This window comes from Azolla caroliniana, unplaced genomic scaffold, assembly GCF_043228905.1.
Source record: "Azolla caroliniana isolate FFs.n. ecotype wild unplaced genomic scaffold, voAzoCaro1.0.p SCAF_4, whole genome shotgun sequence".
NCBI lineage: Eukaryota > Viridiplantae > Streptophyta > Polypodiopsida > Salviniales > Salviniaceae > Azolla > Azolla caroliniana.
This window is the reverse complement of record NW_028230439.1, coordinates 2,343,348-2,370,959: the sequence shown is the minus strand read 5'-3', so window position 1 is coordinate 2,370,959 and position 27,612 is coordinate 2,343,348. Positions and strand designations below refer to the sequence as shown.

Below are 27,612 nucleotides of genomic sequence, written 5' to 3'. Positions count from 1 at the left end.
ACGAACACGAACACGAACACGAACACGAACACGGACATGGACACAAACACACACACACACACACGTGTCACGGACACGGACACGAACACGAACACGAACACAGACACGGGCACGGGCACGGACACGGACACATATGCACGTGACCGCCGGCGGCAGCTGCACGTGCTCGGAAAATAGTGATGCATTCTCCTCCCTCCCTCTCTCAATGAGTGGAAAGGAGCCCACCAAAGCAGAATAGCATGGTAAACTCTTTCCATGGTTTTCTATATATCTAGGGTTTCGGCTGAAAATTAGGGCTTCCTGTTGCAAGTAGGTTTCTTTCGGGGCAAAGAGAGAAGGATTATGGTGTCTCTCAGATAAGAGTAAAAGGTATGTGTTTCTGTTCAAACAAAATAAGATTTTTTTCAGGGAACAGAGAGATAAAGGTTCCTGCAAATTTTCGGGATTGGTTTTTTTCAATCACTTGGGGAGACACAGACAGACAGAGACTTTAGGTTTGTACATACATTAATGTTTTATCAGGTAAGGGAAGGAGATGGATATCGTTGAAGAAGACTCACCAAATGTGACAAGGGAAACCAATGAAGAAAAGACGGAAGAAAGTTTTAAGTCTACAGAGAATTTCTCATACTCTTCAATTGAATCTCTTTCATTACATCTCGTTCCGTCTTTGGCTTTATTAAGTGGGCTTTGGGTTATACCATTCTGCTTTGGATTCAATTTGATTGATAATCCTTTCCATACCCTCCAAATCTCAGCAGTAAGTACAGTTTACTTTTCCTGTGTCAAAAGCTAATCTGAATTTGCATTCAATTAAATCTTCTGTATGTTATGCATATGCCAATTTAACTCTGATCATATTATTCCACACATAAATCATCAAGTTTGGTAACGGGTTTGGTTTAGTACGGCTTGTGTAGGACATATGAGAGGTATCAATAGAAGCAAGAAAGAGAAATGACACATAGATGAAGATAGATAACTGAAATTAAAAGATAAAGTAACCTTGGAAAGCTTTATCATCAAATGCCAAAAATACCCATGGGGTTTCCGTTGCACTCCAAATGCCCCGAAGTTTTCATTATTCCTTTAAATGGCCGCGATAAAGAGATAAAGGGGTTGAAATGACCATATAATTGCTCAAAAGGCTCATATAATTTCTCTAGAGGTCATTGACCTATTACATTTGAAGAAACATTGGAAACTTAGGGCCTGGGGCCATTTGGGAAAATAAAGGAAAACTTACGAGTTTTGACATATCATTTACAAGCCGTCAACTTTGTTTGTCTAGATCTCTAGCTTTTCCTTTCATGCGTATCAGGTATGTGAGAACAATACTGTAAGTAATATCAAAATCAAAACAAGAACTAGCAAAATTTTAGATACTAGAATTGTAGTCATTATAAAAAAGCATCTGAAATTAAGACCACATCAGAATCTTGTCTGAGATCCTAGATGTAGGTTACAAGAGGACAACATGGAGATATATCCATATCTATTAGCTTCACCCTTTTTTTGCCTATACTTTGAACGCATTGTGCAATGAATGAAAAGTTGACATAACATTTTAATTATAGATGGGGTCCTATGGTTTGAGACGTGGAATTTCATATGATTTTAGAGGCTGTTGCAACCATCTCTCCCCCATGAATTCCACGTCTCCATATCATCGATCAATCTTGTATAACTTAGGTTCATATTCTTGGTACCTTTCTTGTCGTAAAACTGATGGATCTTTTATTCTTTGCTTAATTCCTTGTTTTTTCGTTTTGAGTAACTAAAGTTTAATATCCAGTAATATTCAAGGAACTTTTGAATGTTTTCCCAGTGGTTTTGTTGCAGATCTTTCAATTCTTGAGTTCCTTTATCCTTTATACTGTGGTTTCTGTGAAGCTGAAGAGATGCCCCACGGTGAGGTGCAGTGAATTAATCTCTTATATCAAAATAAGCACAACCGCATGCTCATGTGCATATAAACACACAATATCTACCAATCTACCTATGCATTTCTGTATCTTTTTCTTTTGGCGAAATATTTCACTTTTTTACAGGTATTTCAAGCTACTTGGAGAAGTATCATCACTCTTCCAACCGGTAACTTTCTCTTTCCTATCGCAGTATAAGTATCTGATGGATCGTTCATAAGCTCCATTTTAAGAAGATTGTAGTAGCATTCAAATGAATGCACAATCACAAAATTAGCATGAAAAGGGTAGGATCTAAAATTTAGCATGCTTTTTCAGGAGCTATTGTAGCAATTGTAACTGCAATTATTTTTGGAGCACCTCTAGATATTGCGTTAGTATTCATTTCTCCCATGCTTTTTCTTCAGCCTTCATTTATCATCTGTTTACTGAGAGCATCAGTTTGGAATATCAATGTGCTTTTAATCTTGTTGTGTTAAATAGGTGACAATTTGCTCAAACTGATTCTCTTCACTTTCTTCCCTTCTCCAGGCAAAGTGGAAAGACAGCATATTGGGCTCTGCTTGCATCTTCTCTTGTAGTTAGTATTTGCTTTATATGTTTCTCTAAATTCAAATATATGTTGGATTAACTTTCTGTAGTAACAATTCTCATTGTAGAACAGTGTGAAATTTCAGTGAGGACTGTCACAATTTGGTTGTTTACTGCAGGCTCTACCAGCTGGTATTGTTTTGGGACAATCATGGTTTGACTGGCAACGGTTATTTGCTTTTACGAGGTATAACATTTATGTGCTATCACAAATTATAATGAGTTCATTTCTGTCCTTTTCTTTGTGGTGTTTCCTTATCATGAAAGGTCCTCATTCTAGTTTCTAACAATCTCTGTTAAGTGTACTCATACTTATCATTGGATAGTGAAAAATGTCATTAGCAGACATGACATTTCTATCCACATATACAATGCCCAATCAAAAATTTCAGCTATTTACTTGTTGAAAGATTATAGGTAAATACATACATTTTTGGGCATTTGATTCATGATATCCATATGAAGCTGTACACCTACCTGTGCAAGTCTGGTGTGCATTTGAGGCTATCACTCCAATTTGAATGCAATGTTGAATACCCATGTATATAAATGTCATCATTCTTTATTCAGAATAATATAATGTTACAAGAAAGGCATTATGGGCCAAATCTACGTGTAAAATATAAATTTAATGGTGTTCAGTAAGTCAAAATAATCATGTTTTGAGTTAAGGAGGTCAGTACATTAACATGAAACGAACATTTTTGCCATAAAATTTGTCTTGGCAGTATTCATTAGTGGAAAATGACACATACCATTAGTGGAAGTGATACAACTGTTGTTTTCTAACATGATGTCTTGATTTTTTGAATTTGAATGTGATTAGACCGAATGGATTGCTGGAGTATTCAATTTGTATACCAGCCCATGGAGCAGTCATTGGAGCCTGGTTTGGTGCATGGCCAATGCCATTGGATTGGGAGAGACCTTGGCAGGTATAAATGAAATGTATCCGCCTATGATGCTATAAAAATGTCACCTATGATGTTATAGAAATGTAGGTATAAATCATGCATCATTATAATATGCTGAAAACAAATATATCTACAATGTCATAGAAATTTGTGTAAATTAATTCATTATTCGCACCCGTAATGTTTGTATTTATTAATATACAGGAATGGCCAATTTGTGTCTCATATGGGATGGCAGTTGGTTTTATAATAGGGGAGATTTTGTCTCTCATCCTTGTAGTTCTATACGGAAGAAACAGAAGATATAAGCAGGATTGAAAAGTTTACTTTTGTAGCCAAATTTCTGTATCGTAACTAGATTTTTGGATGCCCCATTAAATCAGTATTTGATCAGGGATCTGCTGAGGTTATTAAGAGAATGCATAAAATGTTAATTAGCTAAGTGCGTAACAAGTGTAGAACTTTCTTAATGGGTTGAAAACGAGTACAAACAGAACTTCTAATATACAAATTTTGTTTGACTTAGAATGTCAGTAGATTTCTGATGCTAAAAAACTAATGAGGAGTTTTAAAAAATAGATATAGCTGAATTTCTTTACTAAAATTTATATTAGTTCTTTTGTTGTAAATAATCTATTATGCAAAAGATGACTTGTTTTAAGTATTCCTTCAGACCTCGAATAAGAGAGTGCATCTCATTGGTGCCATGCCATATCCAACTTACATATTGGCTTAAAAGCATTTTCGGTAAAATTTGTTGATCAAGATTAAAATAAAATTCTAACTGAGTCGCAAAATTAGAAACAGTGTCTGAACTATGATTTTAAGAGATCCCTTGGGAAAATTTGTCAATCAAAGTTCAGTTCTATTTTGCCAACTGAATCATAAAATTATAAACAGTGTTTGATCCATGTTCATAAGCATTTCCTTGGGTAAAATTTGTCAATTAAAATTCAATTAAATTATAAACAGTGTTTGAGATTGGAGTGAGGAGACAAATATGAATATATTCAGAGTATATGACAAGAGTGAAAGCAGAGTTCAATTATTTTTTTGCCCCCCAATATCATTCACGTACAAAAAATGGCAGTCACTAATCAATTTGAAACTAGGCTTTGAACCTGCATTTGAGCTCTAGGAATTTGAGGATGATCTTTCTATGTAGTGCTACATCATTGTGTGCGGATTGAATGTTTGTTTTGTTGATGGATTGTCCAATTGGCATGCATAGGAAATGGCTGGAAAACTTTAGGTGGCTTCATATTCTTGGATAAGGTATGCAATACCATGCACAAATAACTGAAAAACTTTATTTACAAACTCTCCCTGTATGCCAATGGCTGGACATGGGCATATACTGTTATATTGTTTTCACATACTTGTATATCGCATTCAAAAACCTAGATGTAATGATTCAAAGGTTCTTCGGGAATGTTGCCTAGCTGCAACTATTAAATGCCAAGAAAGGCAATTTGCTTATATTATGAGCAATCATTACAATGGAGGGAGCATGATTTGTTACAAGCCTTCATTTTCCCATTTGTATATAGCAATAAACCAGGACGTAACAAAAGCATATTGTGCAAATAAAGGAAGCATAAGACAACTATTAGAAGACCCCTTCCACCTTTCAGTAAAATGAATTGCAACTGAATTGGACTATTTTGACTTCATTCATATGTAGGTCTTGACTGGTTGGAATGTACAAAGAAAAAAGGTGTAGAATTAGTCGACAACCATCATCACAGCGATTTGTATTAACGATGATTATATATTAGAAAGATGATTGCAATATGGTTTGGGGCTTATGTTCCTTATTATATTGAAGCATCACAATGTAACATTCTCCAATATGTCCTTCCTCGTCAAAGTCCCTTCAATTTTGCATAGACTTGTAGGAGGGATATATGTATATATCATGTTCGTGGTTTACTTCTCATTTCTTATCCTACACAACCAAGGGAAAGTAAATTCATTGTTTTTGGTAATAGGCATCAAGAAGATACATTGACTGCTGAAACTGAAGCACCAACCTTAAGATGCAAAATCTAAACCCTACGCCCCTAAGTCTTAAAACCTATTCACATGTTCTTACCATGGCTTGCTTAGTTGATGCAGCGTATTGAAAAATCTCAAGTGCTCGGGATTGTGCATACTCCAGAGCCTCTTGCCAATAATACGCTATCGAATCAGAAGCTTTGTTTGACATTGCATTTAGGTGCTCATCAATATTATCTTCATTTGCAAGCACTAGTGGCCTCAAAAATGTGGAATAAATATATGTTGTTCCCTGAAATAGATAAAAATCCAAAATTTTATGTATAATTGACTGATTTTGACAATTGTTTTTTCTTAAATCTCATTTGTTGCCTCAAACAAGAAAATATATATTTTTACATAGAAATACCTCCTAATCATAATTTTTTGTTAATAATATACCCGAAAAGAACTCATAGATTTTGAGTATTACCAATGTTTGAGGATACCATAGGTATACAATAAATGCAAGCTTAGCTTCATTGTAAAAAGGTAGCCTGAATTTGTTAGATTTTTCAAAGAAAAGCAATAAATGGTTAGTTGCTAAAGAAAAAACAAGAAAACATTGACTAATATTTCATCGTGGTAAAAACTGAAATTGTTTGCAACATACCATGATACAAAAGTATCCCCGATTCGTTCAAAGACGGCAACAATGGCAAGAATGATCCTGAAAAAGCATCATAGACATAATAATACTGCACAAGTGTGTTCTTCCAACTGTCCTTAAAATTATGTCATATGTATGAATAGAACAATGTACTAATGCAATCTCTAATATATAAATTCAGACATTTTCTAAGAAAAAGGTAAATACTTAGGATTAGGGTTAAAAGCTATATTGTTAACATATCTAAATATCCATATACATATACATAGACATATACATTTCAATATATACATATCCATTGATGCATATATATACACCTGCATATGTATACACATACACATTGGCCGTTACCCTGATGTGTTTCTGGCCCAATACTGATAATAATATACGGCTTATTCAGAATTCATGGGGAAAATAAAAAAATAAGGAAACTATTACCAATATAGACACCAAAAGGTGAACTTAAATTTAAGGATTAAATCAAGAAAATTTATGTTTACCAGTATTGACACCAGAATCGTAGTTGGTCCAACTCAGGCTTGTTCGACTCCAAACATTTGAAGCATTTATATGCAGGATAGGCATATCCAACAATCATACTATGTTTACATGATTAAAAATGAAAAGAAAAACATAAATATAAGATGGAAAAAAGATTAAATTGCTTTTTTATATTGATTTGACGGAAAATCACCAAATCCCAACAAGTTCTTAGATATTGATCAGAATGCGTCTATCTTTTCAGAAACTCCCAAAATGCCCCTTTTCTAGCAGATAAGTTAATATATTATGAGGTGGTATTTTGGTAATATTTGAAGACTCGGGATGTTGTGATAAATACCCAACAAGATTAGGCGTATTTCAGTCATTTTTCCTGTTCTTTTATCGAGAAATTACATAGATTCTGTCACACGATGCATTAAAAAAGAAAGAAGAAAGGAACCCACATCAGAGCTCGGGTGATTAGAGAACCCATGATCTCAAAACCTGCAAAAAAAAAAGAAGACAAGAAGAGATTTAAAGGAAAAAAAAAAGAGAGAATTGAAATCAAATAAATATGTAAGATTGAGAACCAATGAGAAGAAGAAGAGGAAGAAGAAGAAGAGGAGGAGGAGGAGGAGGAGAAAGAAGAGAGAAGAAAGTGAAGAGGACGCGACTGTTGGAAATCAAAGGGCCATTAATTTTGTATTTTGCATTTTGTTAGAATGATTCGAAATCCTCAACTCAAACAAGGTTTGGTTTGGTATGTATGTTCACACTTTTAAACTCCTTTGCTCTTCATGCATATATATATATATATATATATATATACATATCTCCATTGGAACCAAAACATGACTTCTCGTCTCCGTGACGAACAAACAAGCATTAAGTCGATATGCTTCATGTTTGTATGGAACAATGGTTTCCACACTAAAGAAACTACAACCTTCTTGTCACTGTAGAGTTTCGGGTTTTTGGTTGGGTCACTTCACATATCAACCACTAACAAAGAGGGCCATATTATACACTTCGTGTTGTTCGTTGTGTCTGACACTTGTGTCATGCACTCCTAAAAGTCTTGACCTCTGTGACACTGCCACTTTGCGTACTTCACTTGTCTTGCATTCGTGACGAGAGAAGCGTGGAAGTAGTGGTGAGAAAGGGCAAGTGCAAGTGTGACGAGTGTTGGCGCCGCATAGAGATTCCTAAGACGTTGCACAACACTTGTTGTGCCATAGCTTGAATCAATGAGATGCCTAATACAAACAACGTCCAATTCTTGAACTAAAAATTGGTATATTGCGCACAAAACCCTTTCTAAAAATTCTAATGGAGAAATGGATTTGTATTATCGTGCATGTGTGTGCAAGGATAGATAGATCATGTTCCTCTATGAATTTCGATTTGTTTCTGACATGATATTATGTACCAAATTCCACACAGACCTCTATCCCCTCCTTATGATCATTGTCAATGGAGCTTATTCAATGTTGGTCGACCACTAGACTCATTAGGCAAATTCCACACCCAAGCGTAAAATTTTCTACTTGGCCATTATTAGCCAACTTGAGCGGCTATGAAACAAACCCTTTGCAAGGTAGTCACCTAATTGGATTGGAAGGCATAGCCCATTTATAGGCTCAAAATAGCGTTAGTGCTTCAAGCGACATGTGAATTCCAAAAATGAGAATTTCATACCCAAAAAACTCGTTGTCCTCTACAAGACCTTTGATTTTTTGAGTTGCAACATTGAGAAGAGGCACCCATTTGTTAGATATGCATGAATGAGTGCACACTACACGAAGGGCTCTGATCAACACAAGGAAAGGACAACCAACACAATGAGAAATCCTAAGGCATAGAAGAGCTCCCAACCATCCTAGAGATCAAGCCCATGACACTTCAATCGACAAAGTACCAAGAGATCATACTCTTAGTAGACAATGAACCAATTATGATCCTTGAAGCTAGCACACTTATGACCCTTGGTGTATTAAAATTATGATGCTTAGAAGTGCATACAAACCCACCACATACCCCTCCCCTAGAAGCCTTTGTAACTAAACCTCCATTGTAATGGTCATGGAAAATGCAAATAGTTTGTACAGGATCATGTAAAAGGGTTCTCTTTCTCTCTACAAAACCTAGTTCCCATAAACAAGACAAACCATCCTCCACGCCCCAAGATCCTTATATGGCATTGCATAGAGAAGGTCAAGAACTCTTATAAATAAATAGGGACTCGGGTCCTCATTTTATTGTTGAGTTGAGACTCTTGCCAACTCACAGTGACAACCATGCATTTCACAATTCCTTTGTTTTAATAGGTTTCATTCTACACCAACCCAAACTTGTTGGATGTATATAGTTACGAGCCTAAAATGCAATAGCATTCATAGGGTTGGTCTTTCTTTGCGAGAACGATCTGTTCGGTCTCTTTCACCTAGCACATATACCCAAAAAAATTTGATGAAATTAATTAATAATATTGAATAGCAAGTGTGGAAGCTATTTAATAATTGCACTAGCAAATAGGTGATTTTCAAGTTCTCATACCCTTTCCTAGGTGGTAAAGCCCGCCCACAATGAAATCAATTCCAATGGAAGTATCTTGTCAAATTGTGTGGTGTCCCAAGGCGTGGCACCTCATTTTCACGCAAAGTGATAAGAGCATTATCAGAATTCAATCATTTTTATAATAGAATATCCAAGTCTGCAATAATTAGTTTGATGGATGAGGAAGTCAAAACCTTCGAACAAGGAGGATGCCCGAACCTTTGGGTGGAAGACGGGGGGGGGGGGGGGGGGGGGGGATCCTTGTTCGAAGGTTTTGACCTCTTGATCCATGTCTTAATCAAGCACAAACGGATGCATATAGAAAGATGGTTAGGGCGATTTAGAGACATGGACTCGTGTGGGTGGGTTTTGGCCGAGTGCGAACCCGACATATCCGTCCCATGTATTGTACCGTGCCTTCCCCGCATCTTCTTCGTCTCCGTAGTACCTCCTCCCTATTCCTCCTATCCATGGTCTTCTACATTTTATTTATTCCAAATATATGCTCATCTTGTGTTTTTGTTCTTATCCTCTTAGTCTTATCCAAATACCTTCTCCACGCAAGGCAAAAGCGGAAATGGGCCAAAGCAAAAAGCAAAAAGCAAAAAGCAAAAGGCAAAAGGCAAAAAGCGAGAAACCAATGTTTTATGGTGGGCCGAAAACGCAAAAAGCGCAGAGAGTTTAGAAGAAGAAGAAAAAAAAAAAGGTGGGCCGCCTCCAAATGTTTAGAAAATGGAAAAACAATCCATGCTTTCCTGCTTTTCCTCTGTTTCTCTCAGAAACAGCAGGCGGCAGGCAGACGGACATACAATCAGTCTAAATTAAACCACAGGCAGGCTCATCTTGAAAAAGGACAAACTGCCTCCATATCTGCACTCCAATCTCCATCTCCATTCTTCTTCTTCTTCTTCTTCTTCCTTCAGATCCTTCTTCTTTCTTTCGAAGCAATTATTCCTGACCTCCATCAAGCAGCAGGTATGTAGTTTTTTTTTCACTTCTGTTATTTCCAAAACTGTATTTGTTCTTCACATTTTACTATCGTAAACCCATACATGCATACATACATGTATGCATACATAAAAGCATGCATATATATATATATATATCCTGTCTCTATTGGAACTGGTCTTTTCTTCTATTTTGATGCCCTGCCTTTCGTATTGTGTGAAGCGGACGCTCTGATTTCTTCTTTTGTTCTATCTCAGATGAAACCCTATTTTGTGTGTACTGCTTGAGATTGCATACATTTGTTGAAGAAAGTTTTATTGAACCAGCGCATTATACATTCGTTAATAATTACAGTTAATATTGCCATCAAAATTCAAAATGTGAATCTCATGAAAATTCTTGAAGATGTAACACAGTTTGATCTCTGCTACCAGCACTAGAGCAACACTTTTAAAATTCGAGAGCTGCTTCTAATCATATGTCATCATATCTGACCTGACAGTTTTATAGACACAATGAATCAATTCATATTTTCAAAACCAATGGGAAATTAGACTTGTATTAAAATGATTGAAACGGCAACATAAATTTAACTGTTCTACTTGTTTTCTAATCTAAATCAAGAGGTATTATAAACACAATTGTGTAATTCATATGCTCAAAGCCCATGCAAAATAAATTCATAATCAAAATTCGTGAAAATAACATATTCATCTGTTTTTCTTGCAGTCCGATCTAAATCACGAGGAACTATACATGGATGACTCTGATATTTTCGATTTGAATGTAAAATGCAAAAGAAAACAAGAAGATATAGATGCCATGCCTCGTAAACGATCAAGGAATAAAGATGCCGATCAGAAATGTCGTTTGATCATGACACAGACATTGCCATCAGATAGCTTATCATCAATAATACTATCAGATTCATCAGCGAATAATTTCTGTCGAAGTAGATTACCTCGCCGATTCATGTTCTATGAAAAGGGAGAATGGAAAGACTATCCCAATCATGTGATAATGGCCATATCGGTTTGCTTCATGGCTCACAAAACATGTCTTAACTTCACCATCGATGAGATTCATGGGACTATATCATATACTGTGAATTTTGTATATATGCTACAATTGAATACGCATACAGGTTATGTTCGATCTGTGGCATGGATTGATGACCATGGAAAATGCTTCTCTCCACCAAAATGCGTGGAAGGATTGTATGGGGTACACCAAGATCAGTTTTTGGTCTCATCAAATCCACATAAAGAAGTTCCTCTCTCCACAATCGTCAAATCAGAATTTCAACAACAATGTTTAAAGAATGGTGTCTTCTTAGCACACAAGAATAGTACTTCCCCAGCTATTTATACTGCAAGTATAGAGGCTGATAGTAGTTCTTTGACTGAAGGAATCCATATTGGCCTTTCTCATGAGCTCAAAGATCGAGTTGTGAAACTGGATGAAACCAACAAACATTTTGAGTTCGTGAAGGAGAAGTTTGTGCATGGACTCTCATTGCTGGCAAAGCATACAACTATCAGTGCCATCTACAAGGTCTCACACAACAATACCACATTAGGGTTCAAGGCTCGATTGCAAGCATTTATGGAGCAAGAAGAAGCGACAAAGGAAAGTCGAGGAGGCAATGCGAATGTTAGGTGGGGCTGGCATGGTACATCCAAGGAAGGAGTGAAAGATATACTTATGCTTGGATTCAGACAAACAAGAGTGCCGAAGAATGGTACTAATTCCTATGGTGTTGGTGTCTACCTTTCACCTGAAGATTATCCTCGTATTAGGTATGAATCGATCAGTTTTACAACAATTATTCCTTTTAATGATTCAGTTAATTGTTATCATAATCATTCATCTTACTTTCACTGTATCAATATACTTTAGCATATACCATTTGTTTTCTTGTGATATTATAGCATCCATTGGCATATATCATTTTTGTACTTGTTCATATATGATTCATCTGGATATCGTACTTTGTTTTTGCACCATTCATCTATATTTATGCATTCATCTGGTGCCATTTGAGTGTAATACCCTCAGTTTGGTCTATTAGCTTCGATGGTTTGTGTTTGTTTGTGTATGTGAGAGGTATTGATTTGTGTGTGCATCTCTTGTGACTTTGAATTCGCAGTGCCATGTATTCAAATGTCGATGAGAATGGTGAACAACACATGATTCTATGTAAAGTAGTGGTGGGGAAGTCGGAGCAGATTAATCCTGGATCTCATCAATTTCATCCAAGCAGTGAAGAATATGACACTGGTGTTGATGAACTAGAAAACCCAAAGAGATACATAGTTTGGAGTACACATATGAACACACGTATTCTACCTGAGTTCATTGTCACTTTCAAGTTATCACCTCCATTGCGTGGTGAGTTAAAAGCAAATAATTATGAACCTCATACAACCGAACAAGCAAAAGTTGATTATTATAATTTATTCATTCCACTGGCTTTTATATGCAATGTATATGGAATATAGAATATGAATGAATGAATGAAAGTTGACACTCATAAGGATCGCAATCTAATTGTTTTTAAATACATTTTGTTGGGGCTTATTCGAGGAATTGTAATATATACATACAGCTGTGATGGTAGCTGCATTGGGTGGGAAGAAGCTGAGAGTGTGTCTCTCTCCATCAATACTCAAAGTTCAGAAGAGTTGCATCAAGGTAATGCAATTGAATGATTTTCAGACACTGATAAATTGAAGTAAAATTCAAACAATCAATACTAAAAAACATAAATGAATCCAAAATTCAAGGATCAATACTAAAAAAATGATGGAAAATTCTGATGATCAATGAGTGATTTCACTGAATGGAATGAAGCAATTTGAATCATCAAAGCAGTATCTCTTTTTTAAACTTTGAAGTTCATTCCTTTTTTTAATAACAGGGTCTTACAAAGTGTGATGATAAAGCGAGTCCATGCAAGTGTCCATGCTCTCCATGGATCTCCTTCCCTGAGTTATTCTCCATGATGAGACCTAAACTCAGTCCAAAACATATGCTTGCATTGGAGCAAGAATACCATGATTTTCGAGTAAGAACTTTTCATTAAAGAGCTATTTCTTTGTTGGTTCTCTTTTATCATCCTTCTGCATAGTTTTTGGAATGTTTTTCTTTTTTCTTTTTTTACTCATTATGTTTTTTTCTTTCAATTATAGGATAGAAAAATGTCAAGGGATGTTTTTGTGAAGAAAATCCGAAGCATGGTTGGTGATGATATTCTACGACAGTGCTTAGCAAGAAAGAACAATGCATTAAATGCTGCATCTGTCAAGACATAAGAAACAAGGATATATTGCAAATCAGGGTATCACGCATCATCGTAATGTAATGCAATATAAATACAAGAGTTTGTTATGATTATAAATCATAGTTCTGCTATAGAAAATGCTACATTGAAGGCATTTAGTTAAGATATTGCAGAAATGTTGTCAACAAAAAGAATCATTAAAAAACAATGGCAAACACACTCATACACATGAAACATGTATATATTCGTTGCCAGTCCTAAATTGACTATTTGCTTCCCTTTGTCTTTTGACAACAAAAGGAAGGAGTCATGCTTTAGATTGTTAAATGAGCAAAAAGAAAGAGACATTGAGTTGAAGTGTAGAATGGTTTATTGCTACATCTGTGCAAATAAAAAACTCAAGTTGATCCATAAGGCCTTCTTATTTACTAAAGAATAGTGACAATAATCTTAGAGACACTACAAAGATTTATCAGCAATCAATATAAACAAAACCTCATTAGAAGGCACATAAAATTGGATAAAAGATGAAGATTGTGATTGTAATTCTATGAAGCTCCAAGAGTAGTTTAAGATTGTGAGTCTATTGAGCTCAAAGAGTTACTTATCTAAAGTTGAAGACCAAACCAGATTGGAGTGATTCTTGCGCATAAGAGGTAAATATAAAGAAAAGCCAAGGAAACACCAATCCACCCTTGTGTGTGCATGGAACATCATCAAGTGTCTGGAACCTTGTGTATTCATGTAAATCAGCAAGTGTTTCGAACCTTGTGTTATGGGGGTAAAGCAAACTACCTCTAACAAAGTACTACAATAATAAAGTGTTTCTTTCAAACCTTGTGTTATGACGGTAAATCAAACTACCTCTAACAAAATACTAAAAAAAAATATTAGCATTCCAATCCCTGCCCATAGCATACAAGACAATCAATCTATTAGCCATTCCTCTTTCAAGCATGGGATACCCATTAGTTATCAGTGTTATGTATATGCAATCCAGTTATCAACACCAACTTTTTGAGTTATATACTTTTTGGCATTGACACCTTCCATTTTGTCCTATCAACCCTGAAAATTAGGCAACCCTGTGCTGCGTATGGGTGGATTTGCTAATCCAAGCCGGCCAGAATTGCCTTTCTCCCTTCCTTTGTTATTATAAGGTGCAGAGGTAGGAATGTGCTACACCTTATAATAACAGGTGAACATCATTCAAGTTCTTTTGCCTTTAGTTCAGCATAAATCTACCATTTAGGGCAAAAAGTTGTATGGAAATCCAAAACACGATGTTAGATGAAAAATTTTGCAACAAATTATTTAATACTTTTGGAGTATATTAAAACACTCATTCATAATCACACGTCCTTAAGGGCAAAGGAAGGATCAGAGAGTTAAAACAACACAACCTCGTATAGAACCCTTACAAACGGTCATGCTTTCAACTTCACGCCAAGAAGGTCCATCTTCATTGATCTGAAAGGCCAAAACTTCACTTAATGGCTCAAGATTGAGATCTCCAGATCGAGGCAATGTAACTCCTCCGAGAATATATAACTCCCCCAACATACTAACAAATCCAAAACTAAGTCGACGATAGATAGAGGGCCGCGAATACAAAATTTTCCCTGATTCACGCCCTACAATATCATTAAAAATAGTGTAAGGAACTCCACTTACAGCACCAATTGGACGTTGAACTGAAATGCAATCCACAACCATCCATTGATTATGTACAACATCATAAGTTTGTGCGAAAGGCACTTCCCAATGAATCGCGTAAGGTTTTGCATCATCTAGAAGCACTCCAATGCAAGACGAGTTTTTTATTTGGCAAAGGTCAGCAATTCGTTCCCACCGATCAAGACTGGGGTGGTAAATCTCAGCCATTGATGTGGGTTCTTGAGATGTGGTGAACCCACCAGCAACAAGGATACAAGCATTGGAGAGTGGTGAGCACGCAAACCGGGTCCTAGGCACAAGCATTGGCGCACCAGGTGACCACACTCTATGTATCGGATCATAAATCCACATCTCATTTGTTGCCGAAATGGATCCATGATCACCTGCAACCAAGGAAAACAAACTAAGACTGTTTATCACCAAACAATATATTTATCAAGTGTTTTGCAAATGTTATCCTATTTTTTATTTTTGTGACAAAGGTTGTTGAAACATTCTTGTAGATACATAATACAATGATGATTTACAAGCAAATTTCCCCAAACACAAGCTAACTAGTTAAGGAAATTAGAAAGATTGCCCCAATTTTCCATATTTCAAGAGTTTCACAATCGATGAATTCATCAGCCATTTAAATATTTAATAAGTTCACGCAGTTCCTTAAGCAAACTAGATTTGTTTTCACATATTCTTGTTGCTGTTATACTGAGCTACATTAAAACATTATGGAACTTTATGAATTTCATAGTTAGTTAAAAGAACATATTTTCTGATGAGAAGTTATGCATTTGCCAACCAGTAAATTTGTTACGAAACCTTATCAATTTCATAGTTAAGATGAAAGAAAATGTGTTTTTGCTCATGAATTTGGGGGGTACTTACAGTTTCTGAAATGTGTATATACAATATATATGTATATGTATATGTATATGTATATGTATATGTATATGTATATGTATATGTATATGTATATGTATATGTATATGTATATGTATATGTATATGTATATGTATATGTATATGTATATGTATATGTATATGTATATGTATATGTATATGTATATGTATATGTATATGTATATGTATATGTATATGTATATGTATATGTATATGTATATGTATATGTATATGTATATGTATATGTATATGTATATGTATATGTATATGTATATGTATATGTATATGTATATGTATATGTATATGTATATGTATATGTATATGTATATGTATATGTATATGTATATGTATATGTATATGTATATGTATATGTATATGTATATGTATATGTATATGTATATGTATATGTATACGTATACGTATATGTATATGTATGTATGTATATAATATGCATTTTCACAATTACATAAACTCATTGAAGAATCAAACCACGGCCCAAAGAAAACCTAGTTAATGCTCATAGCATTTTAACCAAAAGCATATTCAACGATGGCCAAAAATCCTAGCTAACTAATACTACTCTTCTCGTCGATTCCATGAATAAAAGCAAATAAATAATAATAAATCTACCTGATACAGGATCAACATCATCAATATCGTCACCACCAATTATATACAGCTTCCCTTCTATTGAAACGGTCCCGAAATTTGATAAGTTCTTGATCGAAGAAGGCAGTGGTGGGATACTGAACCAAGTGTTAGTGTTAGGGTTAAAAGTTTGCCATATCTTGTCGGGATCTCGTGCTGAGACATAAAGCCATGGTTCGGAGCTCCCGATTTCGCTTCGCAATTTGAAGAGATCTTTGCTATAGAGAAGAGATCTCCACGAGTGATTCACTGACCTCATCTGTGGATGACTACTGAGAGGGACTCTAGCTAAGCATTGTAAAGAAACGGCATCTGGCAGGCCTTCTATGATAGCTGCCATTGAAACACAGAGACAGAGACAGAGACAGAGACAGAGACAGAGACAGAGACAGAGACAGAGACAGAGACAGAGACAGAGACAGAGGAAAGAGCAGGAGCAGGAGCAGGAGCAGGGTATGTTCTTTCCTGGTATTTGTTATGTTCACTTACTTCACAACATTTTTTTACTTCTCAATGGATATGTACATTGTATATCATTTAAATTTATAATCAAACCTTTTAAGGTGTCCAAATTTTTTTGAGTTCACACACAAGACATAGAAGAACACGAAGGGTTGTGCATCTCGCTTCGTCCGTGTCTACGTCCTTCTGCCAGCTTCTACCTTCTAGACAAATGCAATCTCGCATCCGTGTTCCGAGGGCCCCGTGTGAACCCAAAAATGGAATGTCCAGAACCACCAGAAAAGCCCACGATGCCGTGAACTGAAACCATTCAATGCCCTTTATCTGGCATTTTGATTCGCATTTCCTGGTCCATAACTTGGTTTGGATCGAAGGATATTGTACCAATCTTCCTGTTGATATGGAGCAAAAACATCAGCCGTAAGGATAATGGGAACATATACCCGTCCGTTTCTTGAGCTTCCCTTCTAAGGCTCGAGCCAGATGCATGAGCATGCAGAAAATCAATTGTGATGTGGTGCGGAATCATTTGCCACAAGAAAAGTGGGACTCGCGACAATGTTTTGTCTAACTTACTAATGCAGAATAAATTTTGAGACATGCAAGGAAAATGCACCACATAGGATAAAAAGGTTGCCAAGACTAACTAATAGCTAAGATGTTTTTAAACGTTTGCTACCTGTGAGCATTCATGTTTTCTTTCTTTTACTTTGTGTGAGAACTATGGTAGTCCTAAAATGACAATTCTACACTTGTATGAAGGAAGGCTTTTTAGGGGTATATGTGCATATGATTCACATGTGTGAACCCTAGGAATAAAGTTATGGCATTAGCATGGATGTGTATTGGAAGGAGAGTTGTTATCATGTCATTGTGCCTTAAGCAACAAGAGACATCCTATTTACCTCTAGATGGGAGTCTCAAGAGTTTGAAAAGCAACCCATATAAGTTTGCTCAAAGGATTAAACCTTATGCTTGGGGTGAAGAGGGCAAACAACACTCCATTGTATGTGATTTCTCCAATAAGGGTCATTGTATTGCCCCATTCACATTTCAAAATGTCCTATCATAGCTATACAATAACGTGTATATAGCCCTCAAAAGAATGGTTTTGGGGTAGATATATAGCTCCATTAGATGATATGTGTGATAGAGGAGAGAGTCACATCCATATGGCACCTTCGTGGGGGGAAATAGTGATAAATTCTCAAAGCCCTAGATTGAGATTTCTCTAAGCTCTCATGGCAAGTGAGTGTTAACACAAACATTAAGAAGTACACACATAGGGATCTAAGAGCTTCCTAACACAATAAATGAGAACTTAAATCGAGGGTTTTACAACCCTCAAATACTTAGTAAAAAAACATTTCTAGTCACCCACGTTTCTTCTTGTTTTTCGCATTTAATTTAACTTGTAAATTTTGATTTTTCCTTCAACCACTTTTCATATTTAAAGCTAATTTTAAGTCTTGTTTTTTGTTTCTAGTTATTGCTCCAATAGTACATTAAGTACTAGTTAGTTTGTGTCCCTTAAAATCAGGCTTTTGACTATGGTCATTTAGTGCACTTCATTGCAATTTACCCACGCCACAACACATGATTGATCTACGTACCTAAACTCACAATTGAATCTCCATCTATAGATCACAATTGGTCCACCAATAGGACCTCACGATTAAACCAACATTTGCAAGTCATGTTCGATCCACCATCTCTGAACTCACAATTGATTCATGTATAGGAGTTTACGATGGAACCATCATCTAGCACCGCAATAGAAAGAGGATAATTAAAACATGTCACATATGAATTAGAGTGTGTTGATGCATTATTTATGTGAAGATAATGAGGCCTTTCATACATATAACTTGTAAAACCCTCATATTGCCCTAATATCTAAATATTGCTACCTACAACTTTTATCCTCTAGAAAAATATTCCCTTATAGGTCATGCCTCTCAACTTTCCTCTCTTCACTCATTCCAAACCCACCCTAACATATTTCAATGCGCAATGCACACATTTTATAATTGGACTAGGCTATGTAAAGTGAACTCTAAAGAGCAAAAGGTTATAGCTTGTTCATAAAGTAGTTTGAATCACCAATAGATTTTGAACAATTATACACCATGTCACATTTCCCTTCCAAAGCATGTCCAATCCCACCAAAGACACCAAAACTATGAATCACACGAACATCAACCAAGTTTCAACTTAGTCATGATCCAATAATGAATTTTTTATTAACCATATAACCTAAATAAAATATTGGAAATATAAATGGCTTACATTCAATGTTTCTCATAACCTAACATAACATTATAGGAGTGACTCTATAGGCTTTATCGACAACCGGACATGGGTTTACTTGAATCCATCATGTCTTGGTATTGCAAAAAGTACAAGCACATTTGGGTGACTTCTATACTTTCTAAATCCTTATCTCCTCAACAAATAGTTTCCAATTACTCTCTACTCTTCCAAACGTACCGACATGCTCTTTAAAAATATTCAATCTCAAACATAAGAAACTTGTCAATAAATTGGTGCAAGTTGTCAATATTATGTACACAATTGTGGATAAATCATGATATAATACATCTGCCTAAACCATATTCTTTAGGTCTTCATGGTTCTAAAATAAATTGGTGCAAAGTTATCATTGTCAATATATTAAGCACACAAGTATGGATCGATCCTGATATAATACATTTGCCTGAACCATATTTATCAAGTGTTTGAAAATGCCGCAGAAATGTAAGATGCTAGGTTCTCATGAAAAGGATTGTTTATATGGTTGAATAGGTTCTCTAATGGTCCTTGCTTTGTAACAGCTGCTTGTGCATAAAAGCCTAGCCAAGCAACCATAGCCAAGCGTCCATTCTTTATTTCTTTTACCTTCAATTCTTCGAAGGCAATTGGATCTTTTGATAATCCCAATGGATCAAATAGAACACCCCCAGGGTAGTTTACATCCCCAGGAAGAAAGATTCCCAATGGCTCCAAAGCTTCAATACCACAATACCTGGCATATTCTGGTCCAATCTAGAAACATCACATGAAAGCATTCTTAAAATCTTCCAAATAAGCATCAATAACTGAACCATCACCAAAATATTAATAGTTTTTAATGCTTTGCATTTTAACATATATTGCTAACCATATTGTCTCTTTGCCTTGGAAGCCCCCTAAATATTGTCGTTGAATCTATTACATTGCTTTGATCTATACTGGTGAATGGTATCAAACACACATTGACTTTGGTTTTCTCAAGACTCCCTAACAAACCTTTAATTGTATGAAACATATTTAAAGTGTTGATCATTCTTTGTAGAACCGAAAACCGTTAACCCAATGTCACTACTAGTTTTAGATACCTTATTAAGATAAAGGACAATATGTTTAGACAAAGTAGAAGAAGCAAAGTTGAAAATATTAGGGTAAATTAAGATGGAACACTCCATATCTCAATAATTTATTGTGATTTAAGATCTGATTTGCAAACATTCACATAAAGAAAACAATGAATGAATAAAAATGATATATGAACCTAACCCACTAAAACAATATCACAATAGGAGAAAGATACCATGAGAAGGAATTGGCAGACAGCGATTACAAGGATGCCTTGACTTCCTGCTAAATGTAGACCCGGTATACCAAGATAGTCCAATGTATCTCCCTGAAAAAAACAACAAATAAGAAAGGCAACTTCATATAACTTAGAAGTGCAATTTTCAATGTGCAAACAGAGAATGTCAACTATGAATGTGCAAAAACAAGAAGTAAATGGCAAAGCTGATAATTTCCAATGAAAATGGGATATATAGGAAAACAAAATCCAAAAAATAAAAAACAAAGTAAGAATATCTTGCCTGAAGTTTGGCATATCCCACTCGCCACCATACTGGCTCTGTAAACTTTATACCATAGAATCTATCCAATATCTCCGGAACTACTACACCAATTGCTCCTAGCATCGCCCACCGTGCATGTAATACTTCGAAACTGAATTATAAAGATAATTTAGATTAAATTCTACCAAGTAGAAGACGACCATCTTCTCTTTGCACAAAGGCATTTATAACCTCAATTTCTATGGTAGATTTTTTTTCCATGCCAATGTCATTCAACCATGCCCAAAGGCTCTAAACTTCAACCTTCATAAATAAAGTTAAAAAATTATGGTCACAACATGATTTAATATCAAACAAATTCTGGGATTATCTCAAAGTTCATCACTTAGATTCTTCCTCCCAAAGCCTATTGAAGTCTTGTCACTGTAACGTAATGGATTTTCCTAGTGTAAAAAAAAGAATATCCAATACCAAGAAAGGAATGTCGCAAAAATGAGGAATGATCCTAAGGAGTTGGGAAGTTTGAATAGCTGGAAGACTTTTAAAAGCCTTTATGGAACACATTATAACTTGGACATATGTACTTGTTCAAACTCTTAATAAATTTCCTGATCTAACCATATTGACTGATAAATTAAAGAACTGTCGCAAGTATTAATCCATGATCGAGTTAGGAAACGCTTACTTGAAGTATCTGTTAAATGTTGTGGGTTCAAATCCAAGGTTAAAAACATCAAATCCATAATCACCAGGAGCCTCACCCATCAGGTGATTCGGGTACTCGTATGGAAGGGGACCCAACCATTTTGGCCTATCTTTTCCATACCAAACGCTGCAGATAAGGTTAATAAAAGACACTTTAAAATTTATGAGCATCTACAAAAAACAGTTAATTAGCAACACCATTATGTTTAAGGTTTAGGGCTTTTAACAGTTTAACCTAATGTATGTCCTTGTTTATTGTAATCTAATCTAACCTTCGACCTTTCATGTATATCCTTGTCTAACCTAAAGCAATATAGTGGAGATTTGCTCTTAGGTTTACTGGTCTCTATAAAAGAATTTGCTACTTGAGGTGCAAGCATGTCTGCTAGAATAAATGCCATTGGCATCAAGTGAATATGCCCATAAGTATACTCTAAGCTCTCGTCCAATTGGATATAATTTGTTAGAATTAAATTAATATCCAATACTGCTTTAATTAATTAAATATTGTAACAACCTATTCACCTGCGTTTTGTTCGTCATGAAAGTTCCCAAAACAAATTTCAGCATGGCCGTGTACACCCATAAATGTAGCATCAATCATTACCGTAATATGATCTGATTTTCATCAAATTAAAAGTGTCTACACAGTTTTTGTACCTTGTTTAAATAGTACTTTAAATTTCTATATCGTATCAGAGGCTTGCATTAGGAAAACCAATCCAGAAGATCTATGAAGATGGATTCTAACATAAGTTCAATAAATCAAAGCAAACCAACATCAATGACAATAAAATATGTTGTGGAGAGAGTCACAGAAAAAAACTACAGAATGTGGAAATCACATGCCTGATTGGCTGCAATATCTGCATATGATGCTGTTTTGGCTCATCCTCAACTTCCACATTCTGTAGTTTTTGTCTGTGACTCTCTCCACAATATATTTTACTGTCATTGACGTTGGTTTGGTTTGATTTACTGAACTTATGTTTGAATCCATCTTTTTAGAACTTCCAGATCAATTTTCTTGATGGTTGCGCTTTGACTCCTAATGGAAAGTTCTGTCGACACTTAAAACAAAATACAAAAACTGTGTAGACACTTAAATTGATGAAAATCAGTTCGAATTATGGTAATGTTTGATGTTATGTTTATGGGTGGAAATGGTCATGGGGAATTTTGTATTGGGAACCTTCACAGTGAATAAAACTCACGTGGATAAGTTGTTACATTATTTCATTAATTAAAATAATATTGGATATTATTTTACTTCTATTTCGGATGTTTTATTTTAATGCTAACTAGAAAATGGTAAATAAACATCAGAAAATCTAATTAATAACCATTTTCATACCTCCTCTCTCTTGCCCTTTTCTTTGCAGCTTCCCTCTCTGGAGCCGTGATTTGTTCTTTTGTTTTGTAAACTTGCATTCTGTCTTGAAGCTGAGTTCCCAATGAACTATTTGCAATAGCTTTGACAATAGTGAAAGGAAACGCCGAAAACAACAACACCCCTGCTAACTACATGGAAATAAATGAAAGAAAGTCTTTCTCTACCCATGCTCCAGGGGTTTCAAAACAGAGTCTCTCTTCCTCTCATATGCACATACACAACAAATCCTAACCATATTCCATAGATCCTAAAACATATGTGAATTTGATCATTGAATAGATACACTGATTTATATGTTTATGCTAAACAATCGAGATATTCTGTGTAATAATGCTATCTAAATCACCAACTTTGGAATACTGAAGTCACCTCTAGTGTATGAAATATTCTACTATATTTAGAGTACATTTACATATGTGCATGATCATTAAATGTAGGAAGCAGTACAAACACCTCTAAGTGCATGAGATACTCTGCTGCGATTAAGAGTATTAAGACATATGCATTTATAGTTATCAATTTAGACATACACCATCATCGGTTTAAAGTACATAACCATACAAAAATCATCAAATTAGAGTACAATGACATAAAGAATTATGAGTTTAGAGTACGGAGATGCATAATCATAAATTTAGATCCACATAATCATCCAGTTAGATATAAACGGACATGCATAATCAGCGAACTTAGATGTAAATATGCATACATGGCCATCAATTTTGGATGTAAACGGGAAAAAGAGGATCATGTAATAGTACTTTAAGTACATAACAATGAGACCTAAATAAAAATAGCTCACCTCTTGCCAGGAGGCATTGCAAGTAATCAGGTTATTAAAACTATGCCTGTGTGGTGGAGAGAGCTTCTGCTTCTGACCATAGAAGTCCTTGTTCTTGTGGAAGGACAAAGAGATGGTGGAGGAATCTCTGCATTCTGGGAAGGACGAAAAAAACTCTGAACGAGTAGAAACAGGGGAGGGTGAGGAGGAGGATAGCATCATCGCCATTATACTCTCACTCTTGCCCTTCATACATATTCCTTCACTTTCTTTCAATCTTCTTTTTTATTTATATATGCAGTTTTGCAAAATCTCAAAAACTACCCCCCAACTTACATATGATATGTGCAGAATCCAGACATGTAATTACTAATAATGTATAAATTTATGTATGTGTGTGTGGCTCATGAGTCGTGTCTATTATAGACCAAATCATAAATAGGGCTGGGGAGGGAATCGCCGCCACGAGCGGTGTAGGTCGCTCAACGGAAGGTGCGTGCGATCTGCACCGTCTGATTTGGATAAGAAAGAACGCGCGAAAAAAAAATCTGTTAGAGGTCGCCCAACTCCGAGTCCTCGCTTGCCCAACCTTGTCAGTAGTCGCCCGACCACCTGACCCTTTTAGAACAATAAATGAAGTAATTAACAAAAGTAATGGTTCAATGGTTAGAATTATTCCTTACATTTAATAAAGTGCAAGATTTGAATTTCTTTTCCTCTCTTAGTGAGAAGAGGGTTTATTTTGCTCATTCGTCAATTTTGGGGTCATTTAGGTTTTCTTCTTCTTCAACTTCTTTCTTTTTTAGGGTTTCGACATTTGGTTTTGGGATTTTAGCAACGAGCAATTGATTCTTGCATGGATATTAATGTATTCCTCCCATCAACGAGGAAGAGATTAATGCATGATTCATTCAATATGTGAAGCTTATCGATCAATATATGTGCTACATATTAATCACACTATTGGCAATACAACATATTAATCATGCTATTCCCTTAAAAATGCAACACTAACAAAGAGGTTAACAAAGTTTGCTTATAAGATGAGAAGTTTACTAAACAAAATAATATGTCAAGAATATTGATATTTGTGACATAATCTATGCAAAAAGAAATATTTGTCTAAGCCCAATATAAAATATGAAGATCATAAAAGAGCTATATGTATAACATTACATAGTATTTTGTAGATATAATTAGAAATCAGTGAGTGAACCTTATTTCACTTAGTGGAATTTGTTACTAAACCCCAAAATGTTTTCTTCTTTTCATATATATCATTTATCTAGTCAATGTTGTCCCTCTTGTTACATGCAAATGAACCCAGATTCAATCTTAATATATCTAAGTTGGGATTTAAACCTAATAACATTTCTCCTAAGGTAATAAAGTTGATCTAATAAGCCTCAAGTAATAATAATTAATCTAGGACCAATATTTGTCAAACGACTAGTGGTGCTATAGTATTTTTCAACTTGAAATTTTTTGTCAAGTAGACCTAGAACAACTGAATACTATATTGATGATCACTACTTGTGTATAAAGTCATAATTGGTGACCTTTGTATTTGTTTCAAGGGTCCCAAAAGAAAAAGTCTTTCATAAATTGGGAGAGCTTGACCCTCTACAAAAGGTCATGAGAACAACTATGATCAAATCGAGAAAGGACACTCAAACAACTAGAACATGGTGTCTTTCATAAGATACCATAATGGTACACTCAAAACAACTAGACACGTGTGCTTGTTGTTTTTTGCATCGGATGAACATTCAAGTTTTTCCATGTCCCCTTGCTTTTTGCTTGCTTGAAAGGTTTCCAAGTTAGGTTTTGCCACTAGACACCAATATTGTCCTTTTGGAGATTAATATGATAACATAATGTGATTAATTGAAAATTTAAGACAAGATCGATGTAATTAGCTAGAGTATGATTAAGATGTGTCTCTGTGATAGTATGAATAAAGTGTGCCTCTGTAATTAATTGGAGGATGAATCAGCTCTGATTACCAACTTGGGGTTTAATGATTAATGTGACTTAAAATATGATTAATTTATTCCTTAATATGATCTTTTTTTTTAAACAGGTTGGGCGACCACGTTAATCAGGTTAGGTGACCATATTAAAACAGGTTGGGCGACCTGTTTATGATGAGAGATGTTTTTTACGAGGGTTGGGAGACCTTATTTGCCCAATTGGAAGACTTGAATAATGGGTTTGGCAACTTGTTTAATAGGTTGGGTGACCATATTAAAACAGGTTGAGCAACTTGTTTATGAGAGGAGATGTTTTTTAAGAGGGTTGGGAGACCTGATTTATACAATAGGGTGACCTGAGTAATAGGTTGGGCGACTTGTTTAATAGGTTGGGTGACTATATTAAAACAGGTTGGGCAACCTGTTTATGAGAAGAGATGTTTTTTAAGAGGGTTGGGAGACTTGTTTTATGAGAAGATATCTTTTTTAAACAGGTTGGGAGACCATATTTAAGAGGGTTGCGTGACCTAAATAGTTATCAAATAACATATGTATGAAAACAACATATCTTTGAAAACCAGCAGACACAAATCACACTATGACTAAGAAAACAACATATCTTTGAATCTAAAACATATGTATAATAACAACATATCTTTAAAATACAGCAGACCCAAATGACACTATGAGTGAGAAAACAACATATCTTTGAATCTAAAACATATGTATAATAACAACATATCTTTAAAATACAGCAAACCCAAATCACACTATGAGTGAGAAAACAACATATCTTTGAATCTAAAACAGGTTTAGGGGCAAGAGACCAACATGAGATTACCAATATTACCAACACTTGATATAAACAACTTTTCCATTAATTGGTAATTTTCTATATACAATGAGTGGCCACTCGCTATACAAAAAGTGTAGACCATATTACAACATCTGTCTATAACAAAATATAATACCATATTTACAACATTCGCTCCAGTACAAATAATATGAAGATATTTACAATATTCGTCGTATACATAAAATCCATTATATGACAACCAAGGTCTAATATTTGTGGCCATGACAGCCATGATAAAATTTATGTAGCCAATCCAAAATTTACAATATGGGGCCACCGATAGCAAGTGCAAATCCCAATACCCTTCGTGCCCAGTCGTCCACATGAATTCGAAGTGAATCCACTTCGCGTTTGGTGAACCACATCTCTGTGCCCTGTCACCAAATATGTATAACAACCTAGCTATACAAAAACCACGTGAATAAGACATTTGCAACTACACTTACAAAAGCCGAAGATATCCATCCCCGTAGGAACTCCTCGACCAACATCTATATAGTCTTCATCACGTAAAAGCCACAATCCCAACCATTTGGTTGAGTTGGGATGTGCAATACGTGATGTTGACCCTCAGACACAATGGTGTGGTTTGACGGTTCAGATGAAATGGTCCGAATCAGCCACGATACTCAACCACAATACACGCATGGGCCTTGTTCCCATTGGCATCTCTTCCAACCTTATACAACGAGCTAATACTAAGAGCATTTGTTGTTCCTGTATGTGTTACATAAAGATTGACATAATACAACGAGACCAAATCCACATACCTGCATGAGGAGCATCTTCGTTGAATGTTGCCATGGGTTGTATCGGCTCAATCCGAGGCAGATGAACCACCAATGCCTGATCCATGCTCTCGACGCCCTTAGAGATGTCAGTTGCACAACTTCTCCAATGTCTTCTAACGAAAACCCTTTAACAAATCATTAGTCAACATGCATGCATCACACATCATTACCACTATTAAGGGAGATTGGTTCGTGACATACCTCTCTTGAATTGGATATATCTCAC

At 35.5% G+C, this 27,612-nt stretch overlaps 5 protein-coding genes across 6 annotated transcripts; 2 read left to right on the top strand and 3 right to left on the bottom strand.

The window, feature by feature from the left end:
• The first annotated feature begins 193 nt into the window (after positions 1 to 193).
• Positions 194 to 4,020, top strand: LOC147864759 (phosphatidylinositol-glycan biosynthesis class F-like protein). Of its 2 annotated transcripts, none has more exons than XM_087318908.1 (9): positions 194 to 369; positions 523 to 760; positions 1,843 to 1,911; positions 2,052 to 2,094; positions 2,244 to 2,298; positions 2,457 to 2,505; positions 2,636 to 2,703; positions 3,343 to 3,451; positions 3,635 to 4,020. In XM_087318908.1, exons 2-9 carry the CDS (start codon positions 536 to 538, stop codon positions 3,746 to 3,748), a joined length of 732 nt encoding a protein of 243 aa, XP_087175034.1. In that variant the 5' UTR covers positions 194 to 369; positions 523 to 535; the 3' UTR covers positions 3,749 to 4,020. The 2 variants fall into 2 exon arrangements, with proteins under 2 accessions (XP_087175034.1, XP_087175033.1); XM_087318907.1 differs by having other exon boundaries at positions 194 to 375; positions 528 to 760.
• A 1,154-nt stretch (positions 4,021 to 5,174) lies between these two features.
• LOC147864758 (HVA22-like protein i) lies at positions 5,175 to 7,227 on the bottom strand. The gene is made up of 6 exons (XM_087318607.1): positions 7,025 to 7,227; positions 6,578 to 6,676; positions 6,081 to 6,137; positions 5,901 to 5,964; positions 5,526 to 5,720; positions 5,175 to 5,378 (listed from the first exon to the last, which is right to left on the bottom strand). Exons 1-6 carry the CDS (start codon positions 7,051 to 7,053, stop codon positions 5,367 to 5,369), a joined length of 456 nt encoding a protein of 151 aa, XP_087174733.1. The 5' UTR covers positions 7,054 to 7,227; the 3' UTR covers positions 5,175 to 5,366.
• Positions 7,228 to 9,999: 2,772 nt separating this feature from the next.
• Positions 10,000 to 13,395, top strand: LOC147864757 (inactive poly [ADP-ribose] polymerase RCD1-like). Its single transcript, XM_087318906.1, has 6 exons — positions 10,000 to 10,091; positions 10,794 to 11,863; positions 12,214 to 12,455; positions 12,673 to 12,758; positions 12,985 to 13,131; positions 13,256 to 13,395. The coding sequence occupies exons 2-6, from the start codon at positions 10,821 to 10,823 to the stop codon at positions 13,376 to 13,378; spliced, it is 1,641 nt and encodes a 546-aa protein (XP_087175032.1). The 5' UTR covers positions 10,000 to 10,091; positions 10,794 to 10,820; the 3' UTR covers positions 13,379 to 13,395.
• A 1,238-nt stretch (positions 13,396 to 14,633) lies between these two features.
• On the bottom strand, positions 14,634 to 17,029 carry LOC147864756 (F-box/kelch-repeat protein SKIP30-like). The gene is made up of 2 exons (XM_087318905.1): positions 16,551 to 17,029; positions 14,634 to 15,407 (listed from the first exon to the last, which is right to left on the bottom strand). Exons 1-2 carry the CDS (start codon positions 16,906 to 16,908, stop codon positions 14,728 to 14,730), a joined length of 1,038 nt encoding a protein of 345 aa, XP_087175031.1. The 5' UTR covers positions 16,909 to 17,029; the 3' UTR covers positions 14,634 to 14,727.
• A 2,518-nt stretch (positions 17,030 to 19,547) lies between these two features.
• Positions 19,548 to 24,012, bottom strand: LOC147864755 (Chlorophyll A-B binding family protein). Its single transcript, XM_087318912.1, has 6 exons — positions 23,788 to 24,012; positions 22,947 to 23,113; positions 21,573 to 21,719; positions 20,906 to 21,038; positions 20,620 to 20,712; positions 19,548 to 20,075 (listed from the first exon to the last, which is right to left on the bottom strand). Exons 1-6 carry the CDS (start codon positions 23,992 to 23,994, stop codon positions 19,761 to 19,763), a joined length of 1,062 nt encoding a protein of 353 aa, XP_087175038.1. The 5' UTR covers positions 23,995 to 24,012; the 3' UTR covers positions 19,548 to 19,760.
• Between the last annotated feature and the right edge of the window lie 3,600 nt (positions 24,013 to 27,612).